We start from the raw sequence: 25,951 nt of genomic DNA, 5'->3' as shown, positions 1-25,951 counted from the left end.
AGGACAGGATTATTGGCATGACTGTCCCAAGTAGTAACTTATAAATTGTAAATAATAATGACTCTAAAATATATAACAACTGCAGATCATTTTCCTCTCTCTTATCTCCACTATTTTGCTTCCCATGTCTTCTTTTCTGGCTCATTTCTGTTCTTTCAGATCTCTCTTTCTCTCTTTCTCTCCTTGTAGCTGCTGGGTCCATAAGCGATGCCTGCAGCTCAACCAGAGCGACCGCCCCATGGAGAGATGGTTCTGTTGGCGCGAGTGTGGAAAATAAATAAATTAATACATTAATAAATAAAAAAATCATAAAGTGGTGAGACCAATGGCTCGCTTTCTTCTTAATCACTTCCAAGACAAATGGCCACCTTGCCACACCAAACATGTTGTGGTTTAATGTCCTGAACACACAAAGCTCCACAAATCCTGCACTTTCTTCAGTTCCTTTCACAATCTCTGTTGGTTCCTCTAACCAAAACAATGCCAGTGTAAAAAAAAAAACATATAACTGAAATATCCGTCCAAAGAACAAACACTAGAGTTAATAATGAAGCTGATTGGGGAATATGGTGGCGGTGAGAGTGTGCACAAAGCCTCCGTCAATCCAAGCGCTTCTTCCAAACTTTGGCCTGCTTGCTGTTGCTGGCCATCTTGGTGCAGAGAGCTTTTTATGGGCAGCAGTCTTGCAACATATTTTTATTTTTCATTAATGTTTACACACCGAATACTGAACACGGCTCGAGCTTTCTGGCCTCAGCACTGATAGTATATTATTGCTTGAGCTGGAGCTGCACAGCACTTTCCACAACGGGCTGAAATGCATCCTCATTCATCAGAGGTTCTGGCTGGGTCTCAGAGTCACTTTGATCTAGCAGATAGGTGATGAATTAAAGCTGCTCCTGTCAGAAAGGATACAGGCTCTTGGGTTAACATGGATCTGGTCGGTACAACTAGGCTGGATAGTCATTATCTTTACCTAAGGTACAGCAACATTTTCATGGCCATTAGCATTCAGGTCAAGTTGGTTGGGATTCATGTTTCTCCTCTAGTCTTGGAATTCTTATTTGGGGAGGGATGATTTCTTGTTTTTCCTCGGAACCAGTGGAGCGTATCTATTCTTTGTCTATGTTTGCAATCGTCTCGCTTGCTACAAGCACAGATATGCTCAAGGTTGGCAGTTTGGTGCAGAGCAGAGATTTTAATCGTCTCAGGCTCAGTGTATTCTTCGTAGCACATGGTACTGTGCATAAAATGTGCTTTTTTCATACTTTCTTGCCTCTTTTTAAAATAAATTAAAATTCATTATAATTTATTTAACAAAGAAAGTAGGAATAAAAAAATAGCTTTATTTACATGTCTTTAACTTATCTTAACTTTATCTTCACATTCTTGAAAACAAGCAGGTCGTAAAACCTCCACACTGCACAGCATACATTTAGACAGGAAAAAATAACAATCCTTATAACGCATAGAAAAAAAAAAATCCACGAGTAGTGTAACTTACCCAGCAGCACTATGCGATGAGTTTCGTTTACGCATTCTTCAGGGCAAAACATGCACATTACAGGCCTGCGTTAATCGTATATTAATAGAAATTCCACTTTTGGCTTCTGTTCTTGGAAGTTCTCAATTAATGCACTTCATTTAGTAACATGACACAGCATCACAGACAAGAATTCCCACTTACAAATGGACTAAAAGGAACTTATTGATCATGATCTTGTTCAGTGTGTATTATAAAGTGCACTTCAGCAGATATTCTTGTCCTCACAGGTGTTCATGTCACCTGACAAATAATATGTTTTCCATATTATCTGTGAGATGACATGAACACCTGTGAGCACCTGTAACTTTGTCTTGACATGTACTAATTATTCACAACTGCAGTAAATGGCAGTTACGATGTAACTAGTACCGTGTATACAGGCATGCATTTTCACTTCTTTTGATGGTGAATTCGACATCAAATGGATCCTTTTGCCTGGAAATTATTATTTATTAATTATTGTACACATCCCTTCTACAGATCCCCCCTGTCTTTGTATATTCTGTATTTTGTGTAAATTTATTATATTTTTATATAACTTTATTTTAATATGTTTAGTATGTATATAGTTTTGTCCTCCTGTAGAGCATCAACCTGAGCCTCACCACAAGTATTTCAATGCATAAATGTCCTGACATGTTGTGCAAATGACAAATAAACCTGAAACTGTTGTTAGTTAAATTGTTGCTAGGGAATGTTGATAGGGAATCTCTAGGCACCTCATGGCTCGATTAGATTGCAATATAATGATAAAGACAATCGACTCGAGAAAAATCATCGATGCATTTTGATGTATTTTTGGATTTCCTTTTTTCCCACTGGTTGACTCTGCTTGACTCCTTTAAAGCAAATTATGTGTAATGATCCATAATGAATTTACTCCTAATATCTTTTATTAATAAAACAAACGGAAGCGAAGTCGCAAGACAACTGGAAGGTTTTGCAATGGGGCTATGGGGGAAAAATGGCTTGACACAGTGGGAACTTAAGCGCTCACTTGGAGGCCAGGTGTAGCACATGGGCATAGCATTTCACATGTAGGACTACCTAGATCAGCAGCAAGAACCATCCTGGAGTGTTGTTAGTCACTAAAACTAAATCTTCTTTAGTGATCTGCCATTTTTATGCTACAGACTTTAACAGCTCAGCCATATCTGCACCCATGTGGCTCACATGAGAGCACATTAGATGCTAGCTGCCACTCATCGGCGATAAAATGCACAGTTACGGTGACATGCAGTTCTGTGGCAATGGATTTCCACACATCACATGTTACAGCTATCCTACCCAGATGACTTCGACTTTTGTGTAATTGGTGTCATCTCGTCTCTCAAGTGTGCAATATTGCTAGTGCGAAAGCCCTAATTTTCATCAACTGAATACGGATGCAAATACTTGGCAATACAGTTGATAAAGTTTGTAATTTGCTTCACCCTTTCTGAGTTTGATGGAAGCTTTTACATCGCTTGCTCGATGTTCCTTTGTTGACAGCAACCAGAGCCAAAGTGCTTCCATACTCTAGCTTTTAATGCAGTCGGATTTCTCATTTATATGCGTTATATGCACGTCACAGACTGTCCGATACTGCACCTCTGCACTTCGGAGTTCCGCCTTTTGCATTTTGTCAATATTGTGCTATCAGTTAACATTCAGAACTGATTCAGTATCATCCTCATCCTCATTGAGATGCATCTAAGAAGGAAATTTTCCCCCATCCCTAGTTAATAGGATAATAAATGGTAAAGCTGAAACTTAGATTAAGAATAAATGTAGGAAAATACATATGCCTTTGATGTACAACCCTATAAATGAGCATAATTAGCTTCCTCTCTCTCTCTCTCTGATGACATAAGCACACAAACATACCCACCACACGCACGTCATGAATAATTTTTCATGACTCACCCACTTCATGTACTGTCATCTAGAGCTCAAAACAGATAGCAGATGGTATGTCTCCAATGCTTGACGAGAGTGTAATGTATCTATGAGCATGTGCACTGAAAGTGAAAGCTCAAACAGCTGGATCTAAAAACAGCCTTCTGGAAAAATGATATGCTTGCGTCTGATGCAGCAAAATCAACAGAATGACCAGGACGGGACAGTGTGTGAAGTATCAGTCTCCTGCAGAGTGTCTTTTGCCTTTGACATTCACACATGCAGGTCAGCGTGATCGCTTGCACCAGCCATATTGTGCTGAGCACTTCTATTTCACACCCCAAAGACTGTGTGTGTATGTGTGTGTGTTTTAGGGTAGTGCTGGTTTGGGTATAGGCGAGGTGGAGGGTTAAAAGTAGCCATTCACCTTTAGTGGTAATGCGAATGACTCATTGATTGGTAGAAAGGTGAGCAGGCTAATCCATTGATTAAGTATAGTAGAGTCAGCCATTGATCGTGGAGTTGGTGTGGAGGCTAACCCGTTAATTTGGGACAGGGATCAGTGGAGCAACCCATTGATTTGGCTCAATCGGTTTTGGCTGGTACAGTTCATGGTACCACCACTGATTTGGTCTGGCTTTTATTTACTAGCTCTGAATTAAAGACAAAAAAGAAAGTCCACTAAGCAAAGGGCAGGTCATTGAACAGACAACCTTATATTCCACCAAACCATGATCAAAGTGTGCTTGAAAGGGTCAAGAAAGACCTTGAAAGTATTAAAGAGCTGGCATAAAACCTTGTCTGAGGATAGAATTCACTTAAAAGAAAACATACATACAAAAGTTGAAGGACACAGTAAGCACTCTTCATATTCAAGCCAGGCTATCAGGCCTGGACTAGTCATAATACACTGCTCAACTGATCTGGCAGCCTGGCGTGCCAGAACTGAGCACGTTTATAACAAACTGTAGTCCTTCTGCCAAGAGAAAGCTCAGCAGAGTCAGCATTTGAGTTGGGCCACTGCATAGGTGAGCAGCCAATTTCATTTGTTTAGGACAGGGTGGAATTTAGTGACCTATTGATTCCTAAAAGACAGGAAGGAGCCAAAAGCAAAAAAAAGGTGCCTTCCGGATTTCTAAGACTGAGCAGCTGGAGTGTACAGTTGACTGAGGATTGGGGTTGATTGAATTGCAGCTGTTTTAAAGGGCTCAGAGGTGGCCATGAGTGGTCAGGAGAAAGTCCCTGGCCTGCAATGCGGACATGAAAGTAAAGGAGAACACGTGCCATGGGGAGAAGGATGCGAGGGCTTTCCTTCTGGGCAATATGCTTCATCAGAGGGTGCTTTCTATTGTGCTGCAGGCTATGGTTCTTTATCTTGCAGGTAGAGAGACGAGGCAGGCAGTGGAGAGCAAAGCCCCTAACATCAGAACGTTTAGACCCAGAGGGAACTTGGCTAAAACACATGGTGTGATTCCTGATGCCCAACAGTTTGGACATTTCAATAGGAGAGAAAAGAAGATGGAAATGACAGATAGAGGCATTAGACAAAATGTTTTAATTGCAAAGAGCTAGAAAGAGCTGCAACAAGTCACAATATCACCTGGAGAAACAGATGGCTATGGCAAGAACCCTCCCATTGGGCAGAGGAACATCTTTCAAATACAAGCTGGTCATTTTCTTCTAGCAAATTAAACCCTACAGAGAAGTTACACTGATTTTATTGTTGTGCAAAATACCTTCCTCAATTCTACTTGGAGAAAGTAATGAATCCAGATGCCACTGAGGAACTTGGTGTAGCTGTCACACAAAAAATGGTTCCTCAATGGTTCTTGGTTTGGAAGCATGACAAGCTATAAGCTATTTAAAGAACCATCCATCCATTGACAGGTTCTGTAGACAGCTAAGAGTGGTTCTTCTAAGACATCACTCCAAAGAACATGTTCTTTGTACCTGTATAACTAACTAACAGAATATCAGATTGCAGGACTCACTTCATGTTCTTTCAGGACTTATTATCTACCTTGTCTATTTTTGTGAGTATTTTTTTATTATATGTAAACAATAACACTGGCAAAAAGGGAAACAAGGGAAAAAAGAAGCAGAGGCATGTAATAAACTACTAATTACCCTGTCAAGTGTTTTGGACATTTAGCATCCTCAGCAGCCTGAAGACTCCAGAGCTAATATGGATTAATTTATTTATTTTATGTCACCGGTTGACTTTTTGCAACACAACACATGCCCATTAGAACGGCTATTGATTAGAACAAATCCCATTTAAATGGGAATATTGGCATTTGAACAGCGGCTTTTCTGCTGAACAATGTGTTCCTCGTCAGTTGTGCATTCTATCTGTTATCCATACATTGATGGTGATCTGTCCGCTGAGTTTGAACGTGCAAATGAAATGCATTGGATTCTGTCATTGTTTCCATTCCAAATCCCTATAAGCCCCGCTGGGTTTGACACTAGATCCAGTTCGAGGGTGAGAATTAAAATGGATCTGTGCATTTGCGGAGCAGTCTCCCTTCTCTCGAAAATGAAACATTGGAAACACTAAGGCATAGCTGGTGGAATTGCGAGACAGAGGGGGCATTGTAAAGTGGTGTACTGACCAAAGGAAGAACTCACAAACTTTTGCTTGATCTGTCAGTACCGCAAACAAATCTCAGATCTCAAAACATATATGACTAAAGTGCACCCCAAGAAACGGCACTACATTTATATCACTACAAGATATTTTGTACACATATTACAATTTACTCTTGTCCACTGGTGGCGCTGTTTTGCTAAATGCACACAACCCAGCTTGGCATGTATCTGAAGAAAAACTAATAATACAGCATCACCACAAGCTGCATTCCAAAGCTTACACTGCAGCTGAGGTAGGGCCTGGTAGGGTCCCCGGTAGGACTGTTCTATAAAGACTAACCCTTCTTACTCGCCCATTGGTCTCATAAATGATACAGTCTGCATGGTGACATCACTGGAAAGGTCCCGCCTCTTGCAATTGCAGTGTGTGCTTTTTTAATTCCTCATGGAAATAAATTATGTATGTAATTAAATATGTATTTTTTAATAGACTTTGCTTCATTGGCTTTTTTTTTTTTTGCTTTTATTTTTCCCTGCATTGCATGTGTGCAGAGAGCTGTGGGTAACAGAAGGCTGTGAACATTCAGTTGCATCCTCCAAATCGCTCTGAATATAGGCTGCATTTCTGGGCTGTATACAAAGGGTCCTTTTCTTTGATACAGCCTTTTATGACATAGTGGTCAAGAAGTGCAGCCTGCGTCGGCGGCAGCCTAGGCCTTCTCCGTTATGGAGCTTATGAAAAAAGGGACTAATAGTAAGAAACAGTAAGAAGATCACTTTCAGTTATTGGTTATGGTTAGAGTTAGGGTGGGGGTAAGTGTAAGGTTAAGTAAAGGTCATTGTTAAGGTTTGGGTTGTGGTTAGTGGTTGTGGTTAAGCTTAAGTTTATGGAAAAGTTTTAGGGTTAAGGTTAGGGTTAGGGTTACGGTTAGGTTAAGGTTAAGGTTAAGGTTAGGTAAAGGTTAGGGTTAGGGTAATGGTTAGGTTAAGGGTAAGGTTAAGGTTAGGGTTAGGTTTAGGGTTAGATTTAGGGTTAGGGTAACGGTTAGGTTTAGGGTTAGGGTAATGGTTAGGTTTAGGTTAAGGTTAAGGTTAAGGTTAAGGTTAGGGTTAGGTTTAGGGTTAGGTTTAGGTTTAGGTTTAGGGTTAGGGTAATGGTTAGGGTAGCAGTTAGGTTAGGATTAGGTTTAGGGTTAGAGTAACGATTAGGTTAGGGTTAGGGTAACGGTTAGGGTAGCAGTTAGGTTAGGATTAGGTTTAGGGTTAGGGTAACGATTAGGTTAGGGTTAGGGTAACAGTTAGGTTAAGGTTAGGGTTAGGTTGAGGTGTAGGTTCAGGTAATAAAATTACTGGTTGCTGTGTAACATACTCTGCTCAAATATTTTTTTTCTTTGTCTGGGTTGCATCAGCAAAAAGTTCACAAGGGTTGTACTATATTTAGTACACATTGGATAAATCCTGAAATGGTATTTTAGCAGCATATGTACACGTTCCTCTTGAGACCAGGCTGCAATATTGACCTTGATAAAAGTTTAAACAAATTAAATTTTGTGGCAGCTTTTGTGCCACATATTGATGCTGTCCAGTTGCTTATAAAAATACAGTATAATGCCAGACAAAGAGGCGCACTGACTAATAGATATAGATGCTCCATTCTCTTACTGAAGCCCCTCAGTGTCCTTTCTAAGCAAATAACTGCATTTGTAATTGAAAAGAAACAAGCCTTTTCATACAGCTTCCAAGTCACAAAGACGGGTAAATCCAATTAGGTAACGATTAGCTTATTGACTGGGCATGGCAGGTTTAGATTAAGCTGAGTTTACGCCCCATGGGGCATGGCCTCTAGTGAGAGAGCGAGTAAAGGGTGGTGCAGGGTTAAGAAAGAAGAGTGTAGCTGGAGCCACAGTGGCTTGAGCAAAGTGCAACTTGTGAATGTGTATGCATACATGCATGCACATTTACCCACATAAAGACGTGTTCACGCGTGCACATGTGCATACACGGCTGAGAGTGGTGCAGATGCAGGCTGCAGGCCCACCGTTAGAGCGGCTCAGCAGAGGCTTGATCGATGAGACAGCGTGCCGCACGGATCAATCCGGATTAGAGTGCTGGCAGGAGGCATGGGAGCTCGCGCTCTCTTACTGCAATGACAGGAAGCAGCCAGCAGGGGGCCCAGGGAAGCTGGGCTGGGGGAGAGAGCAGGGTGTGTGATACAATGGAGAGAGGGGCAAAAAGGTAGGGAGTGGCAAGGTACTGGCGGGATAGCAGAGCAATCCCTTAGCAATAAGCTGGGTGTAAGGTAGAAGTCACATATCTGAAAAAGTACTGGTATTAGTTCAGCACTTATCTTCTCATAGTCGGATAAACCTAAAACCATAAAGTAACTGATTACAGAGCATTTTTGAGTTCACTCAACTTAGTTTAGTTGAAATCTCTTAACTCATGTTTTTGGGGTTCTTGGCAACAATAAATCCTAATTTGAGCCCAGTTAAAAACATTAGTAAATTCTGCTCCAGATGAAATTGCTTAAATATTTAAGGCTTGAATATAGCCTGCCTATTCTGAAATTCTTGACCACAAAGGGCTGTCGTCTTGACAGGATTTGAACTTCCTTTGATGATTCCTGTCTATTCGAAAGGAGACAGTTAGGCAGTTTGCACCCCATTTAGAGCTGTGAAGCAATGTACATACTGTATCTGTGTCCAACAAAGAATGTAAAAGTAAGTTTACTGAGAGTTGTGTTTTTGTGTAGTGTAATTTTACAACTCTATAGAGTAGCACAACAGTCTAACTGCCTACTCATTGAGTGTTCAAATCCCAGCTAGGTGTTAGTTCTTCAATGTCACAAGCATCCCAGTCTGGGTAAATCATAGTAAATCAAGTAAATGTGGTATGTAGCTCTAAACAACCCTTTTGACACCTTAAACCTAAACACTAACTTCTTTTGCAAGTCCGAAACTAGTGAAGGAAAATGGCTTCAACATCCACAGAAATAAATATTAACCATCCTTTACAAGAAATGATCATCATTACATCTACCTACACAAAAACCTACTCTAAAACATAATAATCAAAAGCAGAGTGTTCACCTCCTACATGTGCGACAAGTGCTAGATAGCTATCCCAAGCAAGACTCATGGAGCGGTAAGGGGCCTAGCCTGCACCGTTGATCTCAGTTGGAATGGGAGAGGAGGGTGAGGCAGGAGGGAAAAGCTGGACAGAGGTTTAAGGGAGATACAGTGTTGTGTGGCTGATAAAGTAGTGTGGATGATGGGTGTTAAGAGATGTTCTGGCAGATGAGGAGCCCAGCTCACCCTACTAATGGAAACATCTGGCAGCCTGTCAATAAGCCGTTGAATCCCACTGATCCAGTTAGGCCCACCTGCCTGGCTCGGCAGGGTGGCCCACGAAGAGCAGGGCGAGACTGGCACCGAGCCCACTGAGGTGGGCACCCCACTGTGCCCCGCAGGGGGCAGATGATCCACCAACGCCGGCAAGCAAGGCTGAAATCGTAATCTCAGCCCAAGCGAAATCTTTATGGCTCTGCAGTCAGCTAGTGTCTCGCAAGACCCTCTGCACTGTCTGCTGATCTTCTCCTGCCTGATCTGACAAGCTAAGCATCGAAGTTTCTTGCTGCTGGAGTAAAACTCAGTGTGAGGCCTGAGGCTTTTTGCAGACTTGCTCAGGAGAATGGTAGATTTCCAATTGTCTTGTAAGGACACGTTGTACACGTATATGGCTGTGCTGTAAAAAGCGCTCAGTGTGCCAAAGTGGGAGGTAAATGTTCAGGGGAGGTAGCAGTCTAGCAGCAATATGTTCCAACTTTTGCACTGCACCATGGGCCCATTTTACACAAAGCCTTCTTCTGTAATCTTTGAGGGAGGGCTCATTCACTGTGCTTATAGCTCCTCCAGCTCTCGCTTTCCGAACAGCCAGACCGGACACCTGTGATCATTATCCTTCCTTCCCTCCGTTAATTAACAGAGTAGGAGCCTCTGGCTGTGACAAACAAAGCCAGGTCATTAGACGGACAGGAGAAATTAAAACAGGGTGATGGAGAATAAAGAGAACAGAGCACTGGAGGACAATCTGGGAAATGTTGGCAATGACAACAATGAAAACCCACTTAGTCTCTATTACAAGTGTAGCACTTACAAATGAAAGCTTTACAATATAAGCCAAGGTTTGAGTCTGCTTAAGAATAACATTACACAAATCTAACCCCTAATGATGTAATGGCAGTCGAGAGCTGTCTCAAGCTGTTAGGCTACCTGGGTACACTGATAGCCAGATGGCTTTGACACTATAATTAATTAGTTGTGCAAGTGCTGAGGGCTTCTTTAGAGGTTAAGGCGACAGGGGACACCCAACCCTGAGGACCTGGTTTCAGTTAACCACAGCTGGCCAGTCTGAATTGTCATACTCCCCAGAAATGGTAGCATTTGGGCAGTTGTTAGGACTCTGAGTCCAGAAATGAAAACAAAAAAAAAAGAAAAACAAACCCATAAGTGTTCATCTTTATTGATCGTTCCCTTGCAATCAAAACGCAATACACAAATTAGACTGTCACTGCATCTATTCATAATTGAGAAGAAAAAGGACATGGGCCTTTCATATCCCGGTGGAAGGCAGAAGTACAATACGCTCTGCCGAGGAAGTAATTGTACCAATAATTGTACAAAGCCCATGATAAATGGACTGAAAACACCGGCTTTGCCAAAACACTGAGGCTAATTGACTATGGAGTTGTTTAAAGAATTGTGATTAATGAAGTTCATAATGCGCAGCTTTTCACGAAGACAAGATTAGAGAGAGAGCTGGAAGAGAGAAAGGCAGCCCGAGAATAGTATCCAATGGTGTTTCATTCTAATAAGTCCCTGCAAGTCTACTTTCTCAAAGGGTCCCTCAAGGGTTCTTCAGTAAAGCCACTGATTTTACACAGAATACAAATAACCAGTTGAAGAATGTGAAGAACCATTTGGAACGTGTAAACAGTTCTTCGTCTGGTTAAACGGTTCCACGGATTGGTAGTAGCCCTTTGGTAGACGGTTCCTTATCATTTTCAATAAATGACTAAACTGGTTCTGCATATCATCAAAAAGGGTTCCACTATCATTCCAGGCCTTCTTATTACAAGTCTAAACGGTAAGAAGCAAATTTGTATGCGCAAGGTCACTTAGGCCTGCTACAATGCATTATTGTGACATAGTGGAAATTTGTATAGGATGAAATCTCACCTTATCCTACAACAGACTCTGATGAGGAGTGGCTTGAAGGCCCTTTCGGGTGTTATATTATTCACGTCGTTTACATAGTGTATTCATACATCAAGATGTCAGCTTTGCACAGCAGCTTGAGTCATCACTTAAATAGCAAATATGAGACAAGTTGGCTTTTTTCCAGCAATTCAAGGTCTAAGAAAAACTCCAAGTCGAGTTGTTAATATGACTAAAGCACTGCGTTTGGAAGCATCTCGTCTAGAACGAGCACAAGGCTGTCTAAATTCAGTCCACTCTCTGTGAGTAATTGGGAACAAATGAAAACTTCAAAATGCAATAAGAAAGCATTACCCATGAATCTATGCTTCACGACGATGCAAATAAGGTTTGGATTTGAAGAAGGAGGGAGGAGACAAGGCAAAACCTGTGGGGAAATTTGCTTCAAATGGCTGAAAACAAATTAACAGTAGAATTGGAGCGCGCGAGTTGGAGAACGGTGCGGCCACAGCTCCAACATGCAAATGAAGGTAGCACTACTGATCCCTGACAAAGACAATAAAGTCTAATCATACACTAATTGCACCGGCTAACACACTTTGCACTTTTTTTTCAGTCCAGCATGTACCTTTTCGAAGACCAGGAAAGAGGGCCCGGATTCCTTTAGAAGAACATCCATAGAAAGCAAAACAAAAAGATAAAGGAAAGGGAAGTGGTCAAAAGCAGTAAAAAAAAAAAACTACAACAAAACAGTAACAAATAAATAAATAAATAAATAACTGAGACTGGCAAGGACAGCACATCACAGGAATCAGTAGGACAGTGGAGGTTCATTTGCAGGGGGAAGTCTCTGTCCTGCGGGCTGTTAGCTTGGCTAGTGTGGGCAGGAGCAGCTGGCTTGGGTTAATAGAGGTGACTGATGAACTGACCCTGACTTTAAAAATACATAACCACGTGACAGGCACAGCAACCATGATACACTAACATAGACGCACACACACAAAAACACAGAAATAAGCCCAAATAAACTCAATGATAGTCACAAAACCAACAAACACACACATTTGACAGGCCTAGGTGGTATGAAAACCTGTCAAGTGTTTTGAATGATCCAGTCTAGGAGCAGGGGTTTATGAGTGACTTACTGAATGGAATATCCCCAAAAGGGTCATCGTCTTCATCATCGTCAAGGTATGCTAGAGACGTAACATGGGAAAAAAAAGAAAAGAAAAGACAATGGAGAACAGAAAATGATGAATTATGAAGAAAAAAAAAAAAATATATATATATATATATATATAGTCTAAGCAACATAAAAACACACATGCTTTTGGCACAGGCACATGCAAATGACATCCACTCAACCCGCAGGACTTGCTCAGAGGCGGGCTCACCACTTGTCTTTTTCCGAACTGTCTCATCTTTCCCTCATATTGAATGCGAAATTGCACCCTGGGTCCTGTTGCTCGCTCGCCCGCCTCTCTTGCTCTCCTCGTTTAAATTATTAGGATGATTCCAGCCCATGTCACTCACAGAAGTTTCTCTCTGGTTCTAATTTGAGGCCTGATGAGAAACTTGCTCTCACCTCCTGCCACATGGGCATAATAAGAGTGCCGAAGCCCTGTTGCTTCTCCCTATTAGCCAGCCCCCTTTGCTCCAATGAGAATGCTACTCAAAGTAACATCTTGTTACCCAGGCACTGAGAAGAGGGGCCCTTGCTGAAGCAGTATTCTAAATGGACTTCAGTGCCCATGGTGCTCCAGACGTAGAGTGTGGCATTTCGGCGAGCCCTGGACCATCCTCGCACTTAATTGGAGCAAATCTATGACCGTGTCGGCTTAGGGGATGCAGTGCATTCCGTGCTGCAGTCCATTGACTACTTAGCACCTTCGTCAGGTCTTGCATTTGGGTTCGGACATGACACCATGAAACTAGTTAAAGGAACAAATAAGCAATTACTCCTCTTATGAGTGCCTGGCCTAGCAATACGTCTGCCTGTGCTTTGCTTAATGATTTACATCCCTAGGAAGAGAGTATGTAGAGTATAATACTGGATATTTCTGGAACACAAAAATGAAACAAATGGAATGGATTATTCTGGCTAATTCTGCCCATCACATTCATACAGTTAATTATTCTGAGTTGGTTAAGGATAGTGAGGCACTGACCCATTATACTGGAACACTATCGGCTCCAGATCTAAACTGATTAAATTGATCCGATACTGGTCAGGTGCGATCAATCAACATTGTAAGAGAGTAACAGAGTGTTACAGAGTTACAGTAAACACTGTTAACAGTAAACACTGTTACAGAGTGTTTACTCCTTGCACCTTCCAAGCGTTTATTTGTAACAGGATCACATTCAGAGTTCACTTGACAATAGGGGTGTGCGATATTGACAAAAAATGATAACTCGATATTTTCTGGGATTCTGCAAACTTATTTTCACATTAAATTGTAATTAAATATACTGTATTTATATTGCATTATATTTATATTTCATGTTATTTATTGTCATTTTCAAAGCTTTTAGGTTTTATCCTTTTACTTTATCTCTGTCAGATTATGTGACTGTATACAAGTAGAAATCTTGACAGAATTTGACGGTCACTGATTATGGTGCAATAGCTCCTTCGCTGGTTTCGGCCTGTAGTGAGCAGTGGACTGCTGAAGTTTTTAATAATCTTCATATTCAGCATGGAGGTTAGTTTGCAGATGGTGAGATAAGTTCATTGTTGAGTTGTCTTTAATTGCAACCGACTTGCGACATGGTTTGTAGAAGGCAGTCTTCTGAGAAACCTCTGTGTTTTCAAAGCAAAACCACCTCCAAGCTAGTGAGGACGAGCCAGGTCTACCAACTAAATCTAACAACGCGGAATGCTTGTGTTTTCTCTCCTAGCGCAGTTTGTTCACTCATTTGTAACTCCAGTCATTCCTAGGCAAAACACTAGCTTGTGTTGCGGTGAACATGTAGGCTATGCTAGCGCGCTGCATGCATGCAGTCCATATCAGGGTACAGGGCGCAGTGAATATGTGATCTCTTAAGACGTGTTTTTCTGTGGGTACCGCAAAGTGAGTGACTTACTCGATAATGTCTGCTCGCACATGGTTAAAACAACAATTAAGATATTATCAGAGACGATACAAATTGCACACCCCTACTTGACGATTCAAAAAGCCAGGTGTAAACAAGACTAGGACGAATTATGATTGGATCACTCCAACCCCAGGTCCAGATAAAGTTAGACAAGCAGAAATACGCCACATGAACAAAACTATTGGAACACCTAAGTTTCTATAGTCTCTACTAATGTCCAGAGAAGAAGGGGAACAGTTTATTAGTACATTCCTAGTTAAATATATACAGACTTAGTGAATAGTCTCCTCCAAAACTACATTTTAGAGGAGAAAACATGAACATATGTATAAAAAACGGACAAGTACAAAGGCCTATATTCGTCTGATGCTATATTTAATAGCATGCTGATGAAGATCATTTTTTGCATGCAGATTATAATTATGTGCACAGAGAGGAGCTGAACATTAATAAACGTTTCGCCTCCAAACAGGTTTGGCTGAGATGAGAGGAATCAGAAAAGCACTGGTGGATATGAGTGAGCTTCTCTGGAGCAAAGGCCTCCCAAGGAGAGTCCCCGGAACAGGAGCAGAGCAATAGGGGGTGAGACAACCCTGCCAGACGGCTCCCACACCCCCTCACAACAAACAATTAGAGCGTCACCACAGCCATCCATCTGTGTCAGCCTGGCCCACTGCACACTGACACGGAGCAGGAGCCATCACCATGCAGTTTATACCACAGAGAGAGAAAGAGAAAACGCCCCATACAGGACAATTACACAGTCCTCAAAACCTATGGAAGACAGGGAACACAGAAAAAAAACCATATGGGAGAATAAGAGGGGACATAAATCACACTTACAACATTATTACAAACCTATCACATTATATATATGCCCCTGGTTTTCAAACCCTGCCTGACAATCCTCAGGTGGCATCACAGTGGATTAAAAAAATGTTTTGTTTTGCTGTGAATGTGCAAGAAATCTCAAGATGCTTGTGTGTGTCCACAATTAACATATTATTAATATACTGGGGTGCCTTATTTTTATGAGACATATAAGTAGATGTATGTTTAGATGGATATTAAAACCTAGTAAAACAACCAATGCTGATAAATTGCAGCTTTATTTATGCACATACACTCTTAAAACTAAAGGTGCCTCAAATGGTTCTATGAGAGACACCACGGAGGAATTAGTTTTGGTTTCATAAAGAATCATGTTTGTAATGGTTAACAGTCAGTCAGCATTTGTGTTGGACACAGTTGGCCTACACACATATATATATATATATATATATACAGTGAGTCCAAGAAGTATTTGATCCCTTGCTGATTTTCTTCGTTGGCCCACTAATAAAGACATGATCATTCTATACTTTTAATGGTAGATGTATTCTTACATGGAGAGACAGAATATTAAAAAGAAAATCCAGAAAATAAATCTAAGGAATATATATTAATTGATTTGTATTTCATGGAGTGAAATAAGTATTTGATCCCTTAGTATTCATTAGCAGTTCTGGCTTTTACAGACCAGTTAGACACTCCCAATCAACTTGTTACCTGACCTGAAGCCACCTGTTCTCACTAATCACTTGTGTGAAAAACACCTGTCCACAGAATCAGACAGATCACACAGATTTCAAGTCTCCAACATGGGTAAAACCAAAGAGCTGTCACAGGACCTCAGAGTCAGAATTGTTGACCTTCACAAAGCTGGAATGGGCTACAAAAAGATTAGTAAGGTGTTGGATGTGAAAGTAACAACTATTGGTGCAATTATCAGAAAGTTTAAAGAGTATAACATGACAATCAACAGACCTCGGCCCGGTGCTCCAAAGAAGATTTCGCCTCGTGGGGTGGCAATGATGCTGAGAACAGTCAGAAATCGTCCTGCAACCACTCGGCAGGAGTTAGCAAATGACCTGAAGGCAGCTGGGACCACAGTTTGCAAGGAAACAATTGGCAACACTTTGCGCAACAATGGATTCACATCCTGCAGTGCCCGAAAGGTACCCCTGCTGAAGAGAGCACATGTGGAGGCGCGCCTCAAGTATGCCAATGATCATTTGAAAGATGAACCAAGTTATTGGGAGAAGGTTTTGTGGTCAGACGAGACCAAAATTGAACTTTTTGGCCTCAACTCCACCCGCCATGTGTGGAGGAAGAAAAATGCTGCCTATGACCCCAAGAACACTGTGCCCACCGTCAAGCATGGAGGTGGAAGCATAATGTTTTGGGGGTGTTTCTCTGCCAAGGGTACAGGGCTACTTCACCGCATCACTGGGAAGATGGATGGAGCCATGTACCGCACAATCCTGAGGGACAACCTCCTCCCCTCTGCCAGGGATCTGAAAATGGGCCGTGGTTGGGTCTTCCAACATGATAACGACCCTAAACATACAGCAAAGGCAACAAAGGATTGGCTCAAGAAAAATCACATTAAGGTCATGGAGTGGCCCAGCCAGTCGCCAGACCTCAATCCGATCGAAAATCTATGGAGGGAGCTGAAGGTCAGAGTTGCCAAGCGACAGCCCACCAACCTTCATGATTTAGAGAGGATCTGCAAAGAAGAGTGGGCCAAAATTCCCCCTGGTGTGTGTGCTAAACTTGTGGTTAACTACAACAAACGTCTCACCGCTGTGCTTGCAAACAAAGGCTTTGCCACTAAGTATTGAGTGTGTTTGGCAAGAGGGATCAAATACTTATTTTCCTCATTGAAATACAAATTAATTAAAATATATTCTTTAAAATTATATTCTGGATTTTTGTCTTGATATTCTGTCTCTCCATGTTAGAATATATCTACCATTAAAAGTGCAGAAGGATAGTGTCTTTATTAGTGGGCAAACAAAGAAAATCAGCAAGGGATCAAATACTTCTTGGACTCACTGTATATATACATACACACACACACAAAATGAGACAGTGACCACATGTGCCTGGAGCGATGGTCAGCCTTTAAGGGCCATGCTGAAGGTGAGCAGCCTGTGAGAGCTATGCTCAAGGGTCCAACTGTGGCAGCTTAGCAAGCCCTGGTACCACCCACAACCCTGTTATCAATGACCTAGTGCACTAACCACTGGGCCACCACTGACACACATCTCTATTACAAACGATGGTTTGTTATGGAACCACAAGTAGTTCTTCCGTAGCACTGTTTAAAGAGTCTTTTGAAGCACCCTTGCTTTTAATAGCGTTTTTTTTTTTAGAAAAAAAGCTTTTTGCTCACCAACCTAAAAAGGAGCAGTTAGAATTGGTCAGGATCACAACCAGATCATTTCTGTTCCTTATACTCTTAACCATCACCTGTGTTACTTTTGCGATGTAAAATATGTCATTTACATTACACATTTTGACACTGCTAAAAGTAATTCATTACAAATGACCAATACTGGCGCAGCTTTATCCTAAACATCCCACTGATTGGTGATGTCACACTCTGAAAACAGGTGGAGCCCCTTTAGACATGATATTACTGCACGGCAAAACTGCTCCCATCACAGGGGCCATGCAAGCTACACTGTAAAAAGTGCAGTGTAGCAGAAGCTAACATGACTAAATCCTGATGCACCCTCTCTCCGCCTGTCTCTGACATTTACGGACTTCATTAAGAGCCAAAGTAGCGCTCGCTAAATGAGGCCGGCTGCATCAGCGCTGCTGTAAGCAGAGTATGATAAGTCATTATTGCCCTGTAAATTCTCAATTAGCTGGGTGCTGTTGGAGTCAGCATGTTTTGGATAAATGTTGGGTAATATTTTACTACTGTTACTGCTCCCAAGGAGGGCCCGTAAAGGAGCCAAAATGCAAATCACCACCACCCCCTCCTCACCCTCGAGGCTTCCGGAGGTGTATATTGCTTGTGCAGTAATAATTGCAGTCAATAATGGGTGGGGAGATGCTGTGGGACCGAGAAACGTTCAGCGGTGGTCCCGTTAGCCCGCTATTGCTGTCACCCTGGGCTTTTTCTGCGATGGAGGAGTTCATATTGTCATGCTATTGATGGCTTGTTATCTTGCCCAGCTAATAGAAAGTTGATGAAACACGTCTCGATGAGCGGAGATGGAAAACGCAGCTCAGTCCCCTCAAGGTCAGTTTTGCAAGCTCTGAATAACTATAAAGAAGACACACGAAAGACTAAGCAAGCCAACACTCACACTAGAGTACAGAATTTCTAAATAACCCTTAAGCAAGCAGGCATTTACACTCAGAGGCGTTTGTGTCTGCTCACACAGCAGGGAGACAGGAGCCCACGCTGGTTTTTGTCCCACAGGAAAAGTTTCTCTCTTGCGCACTCTCTCACTCTCTCTCGCGCGCAGCAGGCACATGGTGTGACCTTGCATACACTCACTGGTTTGCAAAACCAATGCAATTTGCACATTTATTAGAAGGAAGGAGGTTCTGCTGGTCGGTCGCAGGCATGCAGTCCAGCTCTCCTGCAGAGAGGACGCTGGGACATGGAAATATTCCCTCATGGGGTGGAGTCCACATGACTGAGAACAGATATGGCAATAAAATTCTGTCTCCATGCACTGCACTGTACCAGACAATAGCACAGAAATGTAGCCTTTATGTACTTACATTGTAAAACGAAAATTGTCATTCAGAATGCTCTTACAGACAAAGGGTGGTCCAACAGGAGGCCGTGTTTAGACTATTAGTGAAAAGGACAATTAAGCAAACCCAGGAGAATAAGGGTAGAGTGGCGAATGCCACCCTGTCCTTCACTGCAGCTAACCTCTGCTTTCAGCATTTCATGTTGCTTCTGAAAGGGAAATGATTCAACACTTCATCTCAGGAGGTGCTTCACCGTACTTTGCAGGCCGACAATGCTATCAGCGGGCAACACAGACCAACAGAACTGACAGGATCAAATGAAACTGTGGTAGTGGTTTGTGAAAACACTTCTGGCGCTGGAGGGTGAACTTCTTTTGATTGCTTTAGTGGCATTGGTGTTTCCGTTAAAGTAGTGTGTAATCTAACTGTATTCCTAAACCTGATTACCAAACATAGCAAATCAAGTGACAATAAAAAAACTGCCTATTCACCTACAGGAATTAAAGAGTATATATATATAATAATCTAAAAAAATGCTGTGTAGCTAAGACATGTTGGATTTTTCACATTGTTAAGGAGTGGCACTGTCGAGGTGCATGAATAGGTAGGAAACTATGTAAATTAACAACCTGGAGCGATTACTAACGTGAACTGACTAGAAAAGGGAGACGCATTAATTATGAGAACACTTAGAACTGTTACAAACATGTCATTTTAAGACTTCCTTCAATCTTCTTTTATTTTTTTTCTTTTATTGTTGTCTTGGTTTCCTTGTGCCGGACGTTCTCTTTGAGATTTGCACTGGCTCTTCTAAAGGAGGGGAAAAAAGTTTGCTCTCCCAGTGTCTGCATGGGTTTCCTCTGGGTACTCTGGTTTCCTCTCACACATGGTGAATTGGTAATGCTAAACTGCCACCTAGGTATGAGTACTAGGTGTGAGCATGGTGTTCCTGCCTTGCACCCAGTGGTTCCCCAGTGCGTCCCTGTCCAGGAAGAAGCGGATAAGAAAATGGATGGATTAGAGTTTGAACTGTATTTTTACAAAATTAGCAAGTATATATATATATATATATATATATATATATATATATATATATATATATTTATTTATTTTATTTTATTTATTTTTTTATCTACGTATTAATGCTGGGTGACTAGATTATCATAAGCAGCAATGCTGGGGTAATTTATCCTCTTCTAGCTGACATTTGGCACAGAGAATTGTGACCTTAGGTTGATTTATGGCTGCTCTGTGTAGAAAAAGTGTTTTTCTACAGACAATATCCGAGTGAGAGTCTCAATTGTGCATCAATGTGTAAGAAATAGAACACCTTTGTAGAAAGATTTACATTTTGATGTGCTTGTCATTCCACAACATTAAAACAGGTAGAAAAAGTCAGAAATGCACATAAGAACCTGTCGCTTTATAACCTGTCCTATATCTAACAATTGTTCAGTAAAACAAAAGTAACAACTTTTACTAAATCTACTTTTACTCTTTACACATCCATAAAAGTGACCCAGGGTAGGCAACAGGACATTGACTAAAGGGCATAGCTCGTCCTGAGAAAAGGCGACTCTGAGAAAACCCTAGCGTCTGAATTGGCATAGGCATCTGGACCTTTGGGATAGAAGCCAGTGGGTGGATCGATGCTATGGAGATGCAAAATGATGGGGAAGAGACAGGGCTGATGCCAGGGCCACACCCGCTTCAGTGTGCAGGCTCTTTATGAGGTGACTCAAGAAGGAAATGGCAGCCATGATCAATAATTTCCTGCACTGAATTATTGCAGCCCAAGCAAAGCCATTAAAAAGTGCTCTGTGTGTGTAATATCTTCAGCCCCATAGGTTTGCTCCAACGCTGTCTCCTCTGCGTCTTTATTGAGTCCAAAATTGCAATAGTATTCATGCTCAGATTTGTCCTGTCTGCTGTTATTGCTCTGTTGTCTGGTACACTCAGTGGGGCTCTTCTCATTGATTCTGACTGGGGGAGAATTGGGCTTCCTCTAGCCCAGCTACCTCACTAACTGTTACTCTATTGCAGAGTGCAGGAATGTGCTACCTGCTTAGCATTTAAGTCATGGGACTGAGAGTAAAATCAACATAACAGAATTGCACAGCAGTCCAGAATAAATTCTTTCCCACCTCTCTTTATCTCTTAAAAATAAACACGCTGTTGATGTTTTTTTTTTTTTTGCACTGATTTTCATAGTGCCAGCTATAGTGCCAACTCATCTTCGAAAATGAACTTTCAGTTGTAATGGAAGGAGCTATACTGCGGTAGGCCGGATGAGTGGATAGATATAAATGTGTTGGCCTTCCTGAAATAAAAATGAATAAGTAAATAATTAAAATGGGCAGCATATTTCAGAGTTCAAAGATGACTCTGGAAAACAAACAGAATCAAACTGAATGGTACACATAAAGCTAAACGACTTTGCTTGCCTCATGCATAGGGCTACAGGCCTGTCACAGCCACTTTTTGGTACAATTTATCATGGTGTGTTAATTCTCTAATAACATAACCAAGCCTTTTATATGATGCACTGCCACCAACAAACTCGATCAGTTTATTAAGCTTAAAGCAGCAAGAACTGTAACCCAGTAAGTCCTGAAGCATGAGCTAAGCACCATCCAACAATGATCGATCTAACCCCTTAAAACTGCAGTTTGCGATTAATTTGCCATCAATTCACAAAAGAAAATGATAACAACTAAGTTTGTCATTTTTTTGTTATCATGATATTTTGACACATTGTCACAGTTTAAACCGCCAGATTTAAATGATGTCCAATAATGAAAAACATCAAAAATAGTGAATATAAATAGTAAGTTACACGCTCTGTATATATATATATATATATATATATATATATATATATATATATACGATGGTTCTTGACATTTTTCATTTTTAAACTTTTTTTTTTTTAAAGACTGTACACCCCTGCATTGTCCTTCAAAGATTTGAGTTGTACCATCAGTAATAAAAAAAGAAAGAATGAAAAAAGAATGCAAAGGTTTTGACACCACGGGCCAATTTTTGTGTTGATTTTTTTTATGTCAATAATGTAAACACATCAACAGCAATTTATTCATTTATTTCTTTTGTTTTGTTTTTAAATACATTGCTGTTGATGTGTTTACCTTATTGACATGAAAAAAATCAACACAAAAATTGGCCTGTGGTGTCATAGCCTTTGCATTCTTTTTTCATTCTTTCTTTTTTTTATTACTCATGGTAAAACTCAAAACTTTGAAGGACAATGCAGGGGTGTACAGTCTTAAAAAAAAAAAAAAAGTTTAAAAATGAAAAATGTCATTGAATGTCAAGAACCATCAAATGGTTATAGTTGGTGGTGCAATTTCTTCCATAACTATATAATTAATTCATGTATTTACATTAAAATAATTGTACAATGTTATGCAACTCATAATTATGCATTATGCAATTACACAAGTGTAACTCAGTAGTTGTAACAGGACAGTAACAAGCAGCAGTTCATATACATGTAATTACCTTTACTCCTTTACACATTTACTATCACATAAGTGAGAATATGCTGTTACAACCATCGTAATACACACGTCTAATTACAAGTCAGACTAAAATGGATAACCATGTGTAATTACATAAGCTGTATGGCTGCAATGCATCTGTAACTGTAAATACATCACCAGTAGTCACATGATTATTGCATTAGAGACACAGAATATAAAGCAGTGTCAGAAGCCAATTTTATCAGCAATGCAAAATAGATAAATGAAGAACAAAAGTGTAGTGTTGCTTTGTCTAGCACAAACGTCTGCAGTGTAACATTTAAGTGGCTGCTTTTTAACATGCCCGATAAGTACAGGAACTTCGTGCACAAATACCCCAGACAAGTCCAGAGAACAGAGGCATGAAACTTGCTACTGAGTTGGAGGAGTGGACATCAGGTGTCTGAGGAGTGCCGGCTAATCCTAAATCACAGTCTTTTGTTGCAAATCAAAGCTGAGAATTAGCGCTGATGATTCTATTACAAAACTGAATTAGAGCACATTGTGCCTGTCAAATGTTCCACTGAGTAATCAGCTTTGGAGGCTGCTCACACTGCTCGCGCACAATCAAAACTTCTGTTTTACTACTGCTGCTATCATGTCTGATAAATTAACTATGACTTGCCGTGTGGCCCAAAGTGCTTTGCGATTAGCATGAAGAAGGTTTCTATTTGTGGGAAATGGAATCGGTGCATTAGCAACATTATTTGAAACAACAAAAGTCCTGTTGTGACACAGACAGCCTTCTTTGTGGCACTGACATGCCACAGTGCGACAGAAGCCCCATACCGTTTGGCTAGCGGTGGTAATCGCTGCCTTTTGAGCCCGTTGTGCTAAATTGTTCCGGATGTAGACAACTGCACCTTAAAAACACTGTTGTTTTACTCTCTCTGCAACAATAACCCAGCAGGAGCTCTATGTGTAAGAGCGTGTGTGTTTGTGTGTTTGTACGTGTGTGTATGCGCATGTGGGCAAGTGTGTGGAGTTCTAGTTCTGAGAGATGGAGATGAGGCACAGCATGAAGAGAGATATAAAGAAGCCATGTGTTAATAGTCTACAGTGACTTATAGATCTGTAAACCATAAAGTGGGGCTTTCAGTTGATCTATTATGTGTCTGGAAAAGGATCTATTTGATTTGTTTGTTTTACCTTTTGTGGTTATTTTCAATCATATCAAAAATATACAGTATAACAAAAGTATTCAGTGATTTTTAAGGCTGCAGTGTACACAAACGTCAAGGTTCAGTTCAGACTTGGAGGTTTGGATCTCACAAACCTCACAAAGGTAACTTAGTAACTCATGAATCAAAAAATATATAAGGTTAACCCAGATTTATTTTCAATTATGTTGAACAGACAGTCATGCAAGTTACAGTCTGTTCACCAAGTGATGTATAATGCCATGGCATGTTTGATGTTTCCACACACACACCCTTCAGCAGTCCAACAACACTGACAGCACTATCCTTGCCCCATCCACCATGATTCCATGAGCTGATTTTGTCTATGAGATTCAAGTCAGGCAACTATGATGGCTACTCCAGAATCTTCCACAATCTTCTTCTAAAACCAAGCAAGAGATATGATCGGGATAACTGTCCTGTTGCAAGGTCCAATGACGCCCAAGCTTCAGCTTCATCCCAGAAGGTATGACATTTTCTCTTAGGATTTTCCGATACTTGATTGTATCCATCGTGCCCCACACACACTGCAGGTTTCCAGTCATTGAGCCACCAACGTACTTCACTGTAGGCAGGGTGTTCATTCTTCCTCCTCCAGACATAATGCTGATCTATAGGCCCAGAAAGTTCCTGTTTTGTTTTAAGGTGCCACAGAACAGATGCCAGAACTTCCGCAAAGCAATGCAACGAAACGAGAACTTTTTGGTTAATATTTGTTAAAATGTGTAAATAACTTTAATAACTATTGTATTAATTATTGTAATAATTATTAATTATTAACTGTACAAACTGTATTTTGCAACCAGAGGAAAATCTGCAATTACACAAATGTAATTGTGTAACATAAATTAAATGAACCACTTACCAGCAATAATAACTATAGGCTTCTAAGGCTTACAGTGAGCACAGGTATGTGTGGGCGATTTTTTTTTTTTTAACATTGCAATACATGTAAAGGGGCCCAAGCACTTGATTATCTCAGCACTCTAGTATTACAGCATCCCAGGAGAGACAGCTTAGAGGAAGCTGTAATCAGTGCAGGTCTATGACCGTGGATGGAGAGACGAGCAGCAGACAAAGTAAAAAGCACAGGAGACAGGAAGGAGGGACCTTCTATCCAGGAAAGGCCAGTCTTCTAAAAATACCGCCTCCTTTTCCCTGTCTGTAATTACGAGATTAATCAATTTTGGCACCAAAGTCAAGCCCTGCTCCATGATTTATTATCCTGCATCGCGGTGGGCCAGTGGACAGTTGCTTCAGCAGAGGGGGGTGGGGGTGAGGGAGAAGACACACAAGCCCTACAGATGAGAGAGGACAGCTCACTTCAGATTTACGGAGGACCCAATTGATTTGTGCACACAAAAGCCCCCCCAGGAGTCGGATTGGGCTTGTTTCATTAACTAAAGCTGGACTTTAATGAACACAGCTACAGGAGCTCTGACCGCCTGCAGCCAAGAGAGAGCAGGACGGCATGCTCAGGGGACACAGGGAGGGAGAGAGAGAGACCGAAAGAGAGAGTGAGTGACAGAAAGAGAGAGAGAGACCCACAGAGAGAAGACTGTAAAAAGCCAGGGACTTTTTATGCTTAAATCAATGTCCAAGCTGGCTCTTATTCCACCTAATGCATGTTTTAATCATTCTTTCCCCAAGATCAATGTTATTTGGATTTGGGGTGCCGGCACAGCTGCAGAAATTTACAAGTGTTCTCCTTTCGCTGGCGAAAAGACGTCAGGATAGGCAGCTTTACAAGCACGTCCAGCGAACGGCCGTAAATCTGCTAAACGGTTGGGGGAAAATGAAAAACGGCTCAGCTCTCTCTTTTTTATTTGTTTGTGCCTTCTGTGTTGTGTGGCAACAGAACTCAACGACAATTAAAACTGTTTAATGCCCTGAATTACTTTTCTTTTTCTTTCCTTCTTGCCGTGTTAGATAAATTAAGAGTAAATGAAAGTGTGAATATGATTTTGTTTATCAGAGTCTCAAAAGAAACTCCCCTGAGGAGAATATCAATGTGCTCGGCTCCCATTCATCTTGATAACGGCTAGCTCTTTGCCGTTCCAGATCATTTTGAGTTAATGACTCGAGCGTGTTCATTCACATGAGTGTGTGCTTCTGTGTGGTGGGCTCTACCGTACTCCATATTTTTTTCATAGTTTGCAAAGGTGGACGGGAAACCAAAAAGGTTCGCCTGCCTGAAACAACTCGTCAATCAATGGAAATATCTTCTGCTAAAAGTGCCAAAGAAAAGGGCTTCCTGCCCTCATCACACACACAGACATACACCTCCCTCACTTCTCTTCCCTTTTGTGGCTTTAGTGGAGGAAGTCAATATGACCTTTGTGAAACTCTCAAACAGCT

General features: G+C 41.2%; 1 protein-coding gene across 6 annotated transcripts in view; it reads right to left on the bottom strand.

The window, feature by feature from the left end:
- The window catches only part of tenm2a (teneurin transmembrane protein 2a), a 667,726-nt gene that overhangs the window by 225,617 nt on the left and 416,158 nt on the right, over nt 1–25,951 (bottom strand). For 3 of the 6 annotated variants that reach the window (XM_072664035.1, XM_072664037.1, XM_072664036.1), the window contains one exon: nt 12,378–12,428. The exons of the other annotated variants lie outside the window; for them this stretch is intronic. In XM_072664035.1, the coding sequence (XP_072520136.1) occupies nt 12,378–12,428 (51 nt within the window). The remainder of the gene's footprint in view (nt 1–12,377; nt 12,429–25,951) is intronic. 6 annotated transcript variants of the gene reach the window in all.

The sequence above is a fragment of the Salminus brasiliensis genome, chromosome 19, assembly GCF_030463535.1.
Source record: "Salminus brasiliensis chromosome 19, fSalBra1.hap2, whole genome shotgun sequence".
NCBI lineage: Eukaryota > Metazoa > Chordata > Actinopteri > Characiformes > Bryconidae > Salminus > Salminus brasiliensis.
This window is presented reverse-complemented; position numbering and strand designations above follow the sequence as displayed.